The sequence below is a fragment of the Chiloscyllium plagiosum genome, chromosome 18, assembly GCF_004010195.1.
Source record: "Chiloscyllium plagiosum isolate BGI_BamShark_2017 chromosome 18, ASM401019v2, whole genome shotgun sequence".
Lineage (NCBI taxonomy): Eukaryota > Metazoa > Chordata > Chondrichthyes > Orectolobiformes > Hemiscylliidae > Chiloscyllium > Chiloscyllium plagiosum.
Genome location: NC_057727.1, coordinates 64987853 through 64997581, shown reverse-complemented (window position 1 = coordinate 64997581; position 9729 = coordinate 64987853). Strand labels below are relative to the sequence as shown.

At 40.4% G+C, this 9729-nt stretch overlaps 1 protein-coding gene across 2 annotated transcripts in view; it reads left to right on the top strand.

Moving 5' to 3' along the window:
* The window catches only part of LOC122559148 (DDB1- and CUL4-associated factor 1-like), an 83884-nt gene that overhangs the window by 14732 nt on the left and 59423 nt on the right, over positions 1-9729 (top strand). For both annotated transcript variants that reach the window (XR_006314350.1, XM_043708504.1), the window contains exons 2-3: positions 5950-6067; positions 8391-8467. Coding sequence is in view for 1 of the 2 variants with exons in the window: in XM_043708504.1 (XP_043564439.1) it covers positions 5958-6067; positions 8391-8467 (187 nt within the window). In the remaining variant the exon portion in view is untranslated. The remainder of the gene's footprint in view (positions 1-5949; positions 6068-8390; positions 8468-9729) is intronic.

Genomic DNA, 9729 nt, shown 5'->3' with positions numbered 1-9729 from the left:
ACCCATTGTATTCTTTGCTACCTTCTCCCCCCCCCCCTCATTTATCCCTCCACTCTGCTGGCACCCTGCCTCTATTCCTGATGAAGGGCTTTTGCCCAAAACATCGATTTTCCTGCTCCTCCTTTTCCAGCACCACTCTAATCCAGACCACATTCACTTCTTCCATTATTGAAACTCAATAGCAGTGTATACCATCAACAGGATGAGCTCAGTAATTCACCAAGGATCCTGAGACAGCACCTTCTAAACCCACAGCCGCTAGTATTTAGAAGAAGGACAAGGACAGCATATCCACAGGAATACCACGACCTGCAAATTCCCCTCAGTCATTCACCAGCCTGACCTGGAATATATTACCATTTCTGCAGTGTTGCCTTCCTAGTGGCATTGTGGTTCTATGTACACCAAATGGACTGCAGTGGTTCAAAAAGGCAGTTCACCAGCACCTTCAAGGGCATCTCATGATGGGTGGGGGGGCAATATTTGCTGGCTCAACCAGCAGCTCCCACACTTCTAGGATAATTTGTTTTAAAATCTTGGGCGTGAATTTCAATATATATATCAAACCTGAAGGTAGACTAGCAACTTCACTTAATGGTTGTGACAATAGCTTTGATTTGTTGTCAAGATCCTGACTCCCTTTGATCTGCAGTTGGATTCTCTAATACTAGTGAACTTTCAGTTTCTTGTTGACTTTCATTTTCTTCCTGATTTTCAGTTTGGGATGTAGGAGATATTTGGACTACAGGAGGTTGCTTATGCTCTCCCTTTTCAGGTGTTCTTTTTCATTAGGTATGTGAATTCAGCTAATCTCTTTACATTAACTCCAATCATACATTCTCAATTTTCACCATGATTTTCTGACCAGCACTCAACTCTGAATTTAGCATCTCAAAACATAACTCCTCATTACTTTGTCTTTCCTCTTACCTTTCTGTTGGTCTAATTCTTTAAGAAAATTAGATCTGGTCTTGGGAGTGTGCTTATTCTGTTGCATATTGTGGGTTATTCTATAAGACAGCAACATTATCTCTCCTGTGTCTAAAAGAAACCTCATTTTTCAGCCTAACACAGCACCAAATAAATACTTCTGCTAAGACCTCTACATGGTCATTTGTTGTGATGGTGGTAATTGAGTTTTGACTCAGTGGGGATCCCTGATTTATGAATGTCTGATTTACAAATGCTCGTATTTATGAATGTGGTTCCATATATCTTTTAAATTTTAAAGACAGCTGAATGAATGTTCCCTGTACATACGGATGACTGCTTTCTACTGTGCTCCAATTTGAGAACAAATTAACTTGTGAATGAATTCCAGAATGGAACCCATTCTCAACTTGGGCACTTCCTTTATTCCTGCTCCATATTTCAAACCCTTTGGACGATCATCCACAGTTTATCAATAACACCTCTGGGAACCTATACATTACAAGCCAGCTTCACAAAACCTCAGTGGTTTTGGCACTTGATATTTGGCATAGGCTTGATGTTTATTCATTTGCTATAGCTATTAACCAAAACAGATACCTTTTCTTCCCTTCCTTGTCAAAGAAATGACATGTTCATGTTGCCATGGTTTTCTAGTGTTTGACTGTGGAAGCCTTGATTGGATAATTTCTCATTCTAACTCTCCTTTTGCAACTTTTCATCAACTCCAGTGTGTACTTTTGGTACCTAAAGATATTTTCTTGCCACTTTCATACAGATTATTCCCTTTGGTGATCTTTAAGTTCATCTGACAATTGCAAAACAAAAATTCCTTGTCAGTGGGAATTCTCAAGTGATGATGAACTCCGCTCTGACCTTTTGGCAGGTTGTGCCCTGCAACTTAACTGGAGTAGTGGTTATTCTTTGCCTTGCATTGGAGTTGGGAGATTGATCCTGAGCAGTTGTTGGGTCTGAGTCAAAGGTGGAAGGAATGCATAATTAATTTGACCTACTAATTGATCTGTTATTGGTGAAGAGGCACGTTGGACTAGAGTTTTCCAATGTATAGCAAAGGGCTCCCAATTGTCCCAAAACTGAGATCTCAGTAAATTGAGTGGTTGTAATTGGTGCTTAGATTTGTGTACGTGTCAGTATTCTGATTGAACTCTAGCACTGCATTGTGCTGACAGCTAGCTCTATCATTCTATTAGATCATGACTGATCTAGACCTTCATCTACTTTTCATACATGTTGCTTGTTCCCCTTAAGTAACAACAAATATTGGAGCAACTAATCGTGCTCAAACTTAGAACAATGTATGAAACCTTGTGGGAAGAATACTTTGGGAGTAAAAGGAAAAGTTTCCTGATATCAAATATAGCATTATTTATAAGATTATTCCTCTTGTCCTGTATTGCCCCACACAAGGAAGTAGCTTCTACCCTTTCAAATCCATCTATTATTTTAAACAATGTGACTGATTTTTACCTTCCAATTTCTAAATTCAAGGTGTAGAAAATCAAAGTTCTCTTATCTAGCTCTGTTGATGTCTGATGCTGAGTTCCTCACTCTAACTTAGATTATTTAGCATATTGAAGTCAAGAAGTTTGCAATATTCTATTTCTCCTATGATGCTCTTAATTCATCCAGTTAAACTCCTTCACCAGCTCTTCATTCTGTTGTTACATGACACGTCTCTCCCCAGACATAGCTTGAGTTTGGAACAATTAAGTCTGCTATTTAATTTCTACTTTCACTTCACATGGGTACTGAATCAAAACTCCATAGCGATATGATTTCATTTTGAGTCCCTCTAGCAATACCATTTATAAATTATGATTTTGACGCTGGAAATAATTGCTACATTTCCTGTTGTGACGTGCATGACAGTAACCTACTGTTGGAACATAGGGTAAGTGCTGAATCAATGCTGTTTATTTAATTGTATTTCTCCAGCTCGGTGTATCCAACATGATGGTCATTGTTAGGAAACATGACCTCATCTTTATTCTGTGGGATTCTCTGTATTGTCTGTAATATCGTCTCTGAGTGAGGTACTACTTCTGCAGCGTCATTTTCCAACAATCCAATGCCCATGTTTGCCTCTCTCTCACCTTTCAGACATCAAAAAAGACTCTTGCAATCTTCTTTTATGTTATTAGCTAGCTTACTCTCATATTTCATCTTCAGTCCCTTTGTTGCTATTTTTAGTTATCTCCTGCTGGTTCATGGTGTTTAAAGGATTCCCAATCCTCTGGCTTCCCACTAATCATCATCATATGATATGCTTTTTCTTTTGCTTTTATGCTGTCGCCGATGTGTTGCTTTTGAATGTTGCTTCTGGATTGAATGTGTTCTGTTGTGATTTAGAGGCCAATTATGGCCCCTCCCCAGCTGGCATAGCAGAATAGGGTTGGCTTGTGTCAACTGATATTTGTTCCTTGTGGGTACTCTTCCACCATCTGGTCATTACTTTTGTCATTGATTTTGTCCACATGCTTCCTGACTGCATGTCTGCTGATACTCTGGTCAGAAGTAGGAAGTTCCCATGCATTGACTCTAGTTTTAATTAACTAGTGATCTCTAGGTGAGTGTCCTGTTGCTTTGGTGTCAATACTGAGTCCACTATAAGTATGTCTTTGGGAATGCAGCCATCATTCATTTTGCTCACATGGGCCAGTCAACAGACTTGCTGCTAACTCAAGGGGAGAAACATGCGGAGGTTCCCTCCACATTGCTGAACTTCCACATTTGGCACAGGAAGTTAATTACTTTTGAAGTATAGTTGCTATTGATATGTAGGAAGAAATGGTAGCTAGTTTGAGCAGAATGTAGTACCACAGAGAGTAATGAGAAAAGTAACTGGTTAATCTGTTTGATATTGGTGATTGAATGAATGCCTTGTTGTTGTTTGAATATTTCATAGTCTTTTGCCTTCCCTGTACATTTTGCATGACGTATTGTCTGAGACACTACAGCAACACAGCACTGTCCGTCTGAATTATGTTCTTAAGGTGTAAATTGGAACTGGAACCCACAACTTTAAGTATAGAAGAGAGGGTCCTTTAAAATAAATTGTGATCATTTGGTAGCACCAAATGAAGTGTCAAGTCCTGCTGGTTGTTTTCAAATATGTAAGCCTTTATCTTGTTGATTTACCCTTCGTTTAAACAGCAGCCATGGCAGCTGAAAGCATCTTTGTTTTCTGTTTGATCCTGAGCTGGTCTTCAATCCCATATGCTGTTTGTCACCGAGACCTGCCTGCTGTCAACTCTAAGGATTACAGGAGGTGAGCCTGTCTCAGTTCACCTCCTGAACCCCCTCCATGGTTCTAGTTCCTCTACGACTATTCCAGTGCAATCCTGGCTGACCAGCCACCACACACCCCCTAACTTGGGCTTGTCCTGAACTCCATGTAATTCAAACCAAGTTCCCTTCACTTTTCACCCTTGTGCTTGTTGATCTTGATTTTAAACTCTTCATTGGTGTGTGCCTCTATGGCCTGAGCACATCTGACCTGCCTACTCCTCAATCAGTGCAAACCTTCCTTCATAACCTTTTTAGCTGTTCTACTTCTGGCCTTTCATACATGCCCAATTTTCATCACTCTGCTATTCCCTTCTGGCTATGAAGACCTAAACTCTGATTCTTTCCATGAGCCTCCCCATATGTCTAGCGCGCTCAAGCTTTCGACCAGCTGTCTTAATAAACTTTCTTATGGGCGAGATTGACTTTTTGTTTTATTTCGGTCATGTGAGGCAGCTTGGCATTTTTAGTGTAGTTAGTTGCTGTATAAATTATTGCTTTAGTAGTAATTGATGCAGTTTTGATAGAGTATAATGATATGTACAAGCCTGGTGTTATCTAAATGGTAAAGCTACAATTCTACATTTGTCTTTGTGTGCTTAGCTGTGGTGCATTTTGTGCGATATAACATTGCAATGAAGTGCAGTTGTTTGAGTCTACAACCCATGTTGAGAGTAATTTAAAGCAATCTATTTTACTCCTCTGCAATGTTAATTAACTGCTGCTTCATCTGTAAGCATGGAGAATTAAGTAGTGATGACTGGGTCGGTGGGTAGATTTTTCAGAAGCGATTTTAATATGTTATACAAGTTTAAGATGTAGTAGGGCAGACTGAAAAAAAAGCTCAAATGCTGGCACCTTTATTATGAACTTTAGAATGAGATTGTTGTCTTGGAATTGTGCCATTTTATTTGCACCTGACTGAACTGAAGTGCTCCACCTAGAATCTTTCTATTCACCCTTGCAGTTTCCCCTCTTAGAGTATGGTGAATGCTTTTACATGAACAGCATGGGGTCAAGGAGTAGTGGCAAAGCTCTTCAATCCATAACCCACAAGCAGGAATGCTCTGAAACTTCTGAAACAGGCAAAGGAGGGTGTACTGCAATACATTTCAGAGCTATTTTATAACATTGATATCATACTTTCTTTTGCAATTTGCTGGGAGACGGACATGACCTAAGCATTGAATGTCACTGACTCCTGCTAAAGTATAGTGCAACAGATGATCCAGTCTTAACACACCGTGATTAGAGAGGAACCCTTGTTTTGATTTAGTCCACTAAATTCAATAAATCAATGTTGCTATTTTAAGCTGACTTTGACCAAATTGAACTTATGTGAGATTGGGGGAATTGGGAAAAGATGCGATCAGCTTGCTGCCTCTTGAACATACTCTGCCTGGGAAAAGTCACAGATGAAGACTAATGCACTCCAAGCCAACAATTTTCAACAGTAAATTGCATAATCCTTTTAACCGTGAAAATCCCAAAGCTTTTGCAACTGTGTAGCATTTTACTAGTACCACACTGCTAGCATAATCGGGGCATCAAACATTTTGTGAGATCTCCTGGTCTAGCATTGTTTAACAGCTATGTGGAGGATTGAATTAAAATTTCACTTCAGACATCACTCTTTGATTTGAGTGTAATGGAGATGTAGTAAGTGATGCTACGGAGGTCTAACAGTTTTTGTTTCCTCTGGTCTCTTACCAGGCTCAGCAATGGCTTCAGTTACTGCAAATGTTGATTCCAAAGCCGAGCTCACCTCACTACTGGAACAGTGGGAGAGGGAGAACAGCAACGGGCAGAACATTGTCCCTATCTTAACCAAGTAAGCAATTTAAACTTGTTAAATTTCCTTGTGGAGTGGTAGAGGCTGAAATTGAGATGAAATCAAAATATAGAATGTTTGTATATCTTGGGATTTTAAAGCATTGTGATTGTAAAGTTGCATGTTGCAGATAAGAACGATGTGATTCACTGCGATAGTTGGCTGTGTGTGTGTGCTGGGGATCATCATTGGATTCATACAAAACGGAAGAGGCTCTACACCCCTTTGAGTTTGTACTACCAAAAATACACTTAATCTACACTTGTCCCACATTCCGGCTCTGGGTCCATAGCCTTGAACGTTAAGCATGCCACTTCATGTGCTCATTCAAGTACTTTGTAAAGGTTGCCTCAACTATCCTCCCAAGCAGTGCATTCCTGAGCCCCCTGGGTGTAAAAACTATTCAAGTCCCCATCTAAACTTTCTGCTTTTCAGCTTAAAATTATGCCCCTTATTATTGACCTTTCAACTAAGGGGAACAGCAGCTTTCTACCTTCTCTATCCATGTCTCATAATCCTATACATCAATACCAAGTCTCCCCTCAACCTTCACTGCTCCAAAGAAAGCAACCTCAGGATATCCAGCCTCTCTTTGAAGGTAAGATGCTCCATGCTAGGCAACATCCTGTTGTCTCTCCCCTTTACCCCCTTTATTGCAATAGACAATAGATGCAGGAGTAGGCCATTCTGCCCTTCAAGCCTGCACCGCCATTCAATATGATCATGGTTGATCATTCCTAATCAGTATCCTCTTCCTGCCTTATCTCCATAACCCTTGATTCCACTATCTTTGAAAGCTCTATCCAACTCTTTCTTAAATGAATCCAGAGACTGGGCCTCCACTGCCCTCTGGGGCAGAGCATTCCACACAGCCACCACTCTCTGGGTGAAGAAGTTTCTCCTCATCTCTGTCCTAAATGGTCTACCCCGTATTTTTAAGCTGTGTCCTCTGGTTCGGCACTCGCCCATCAGCGGAAACATGTTTCCTGCCTCCAGAGTGTCCAATCCTTTCATGATCTTATGTCTCAATCAGATCCCCTCTGTCTGCTAAACTTAAGGGTATACAAGCCCAGTCGCTTCAGTCTTTCCGTGTAAGGTAATCCCGCCATTCCAGGAATTGACCTCGTGAACCTACGCTGCACTCCCTTGCAGTCACATCCTTCCTGTAGTGTGGTGACCAGAACTGCAGACAGTATTAAAGTCCTGTACAGCTCCAGCATAATCTCCCTGCTCTTATAATCTGTGCCACAACTGACAAAGGCAAGTATGCCCCTGCTTTCTTAATTACCCTATTAACCTGCTCTGCTGCCTTCAGGGATTCATGGAGAAGCAGCCCAGGAACTCGCCAATGTACTTGTAATCTGACCCTCACCCGCAATGATTGTTATCTATGTCACAAACAATAAAGGTCCCAAAACTGTTCCCTGTGGTACTCCACTGCACACCAACTGCCAGTAACACAAACCGTCTTTTACCCCTACCCTCTGTCTCCTGCCACTAAACCAATTTTGTATTTATCTTGCCTAGTTACCCTGGGTCCCATGTGCTTTTAAAGAAACTTTAACACTTGCCTACCTGGGAACTTGCTGAAAGCCTTACTGAAATCTGTATTGTCAAATGCGCACTTATCTACACATTTGGTCACCTTGTAAAATTCAGCCAGACATGTTGGGATGGTGAAATGGGGGAAGGAAGGAGTTGAGATGTACTCGTCATAGTTTTGGGGGATTGTCAGAGATTTTCCTTTCTGTTCATGGGGTGAGTACTTTGCTGGCAATGTCAGTGTTTTATTGCCAATAGTGGAGATTGTAGGCATCTTTATTCTGCATCTAATTTGTAAAAACTGCACATACTAGTATTTAATGCAAACACTGACTGCCCAAAGTGGAAAGATTTTCCATTTCCCAATAAAAGCTGCCAGCTTTCCAAGCAGCAAAGTTCTCATTTTAAAAATTGGGTAATTTGGCTGATTACATTGAAGCAGGTCAAGTGTTGATGTTACTGAATTTGGAAGTACGACTGAGTTGAATGAATGTGCATCTTTGAAATAGTCTGTGTTTGAGCCATTTTATCAGTTAAAAATCGGAGGTAAAATATAGTGCACTTGTCTCCTTTTCTTAGACTACATTTGTATTCTATTGGCATTAGCAAAATTCTTTTTCTTAGAATGTTTTATTAAAACTCAATAAAAAAATTTGATTGAAAAGCACTAATTTAATTTAATTCCATTTTATTCAATTAAATGGGGGCGGTAGGATAGCTAAATAACCTGAAGATGGTACGGAGTTACTGTGCTGAAAAGACTGTTTTGTTTTTGTTTCAGGATTTCAGACCTAATTGAGAGAGAAACTGAAGAGTACCATAAGGCTGACCCTGATCCCTTTGATGATAGGCATCCTGGTAAGCTTAACATCTTGTATTTAAATAGGTGTAGTGGCATCAACTGACCTACTGGTCAGATTTCACTAGCATTATCTGTGAAGAGAGTGCCTTTGAACTGTGCGGCAATGGTCAAGACCAATAAATAAGCTTTGTATGCTAATGGTCTGTCATGTGATTATTTAGTGACTAGACTGTGCTGAACATTGCATATAGCAAGGTAGTATTTGCCTCCAGGACAACTGAATGCTGTACAGTACAACCTTGATTATCCGAACAAGATCTCAAGGTCCTGATGCTTGGGTAAACTGTGTTATCCGAACATTCGATTTTCCGAACAAAATATTCCCCGACCATGTCGTTCGGATAATTGAAGTTGTCCTGTCTTTGGTGCTTGGTGACATCTTTGCTTGGAATAGAAATAAAAGTTCAGTGGGTTCTGCTGCAGTGCCACCTTCTAAAAGCAGTTCCATGATTGTTTAACTGGACTCTGTGAAGAACATAACGCTGATTTCTATGGGACCTGTGCTGTGAAAAGTTAAAAATCTCTCAATCCCAGGTTATAGTCCAGCAGGTTTATCTGGTAGCTTCCAGCGCGCTGCTCCTTCATCGGGTGCTGCCAGCTAAACCTGTTGGACTATAACCTGGTGTTGTTATTTTTAACTTTGTACACCCCAGTTCAACACCAGCACCTCCAAATTATGTGCTGTGAAATGCTGTGTACCCAGTTGTATAAATGTGCTGCACATCCATTGTTTCTCAGTGGCACTTGACCATTCATCGCATCGGTAGCCCTGCTTTCAAGGAAGGAAAAGAAAACAGTTAGCCATATTTAGGTAATCAGAAAAATGCTGTGTGTAACTAGGGATTGCAGTCATGGCACCTTCTGATAGTTGAACAGTCATCAGAGATTCATGGAAAGGAAAGATAAATTTTAGGTTCTTGAGGATGTAACTTGCAAGATAGATGAGGGGTGGCATTAGTTGGTGTAGTGTATTTGAGTTTTCAAAGAAAGAGTTGATAATGTGTCAAAGATGTTCCTTTCACAACTGGGGCTCATGCTAATATATTGGCATGGATTGAGGGTTGGTTCGTTGTTGAGAAATGAAATGGGATGAAACAGTTATTTTCAGGTGGAATATTAAAACTAATGGGGTGACGCAAGGATTGATTCTTGGGCCTCTGTTACTTCAAATCTGTATCGATGAGGAAACTGAAATGTATCCAGATTTGCAAAGAAAGCATAAGTTAGTTAGGAAAGTAAGCTGTAAGGAGAACATGGA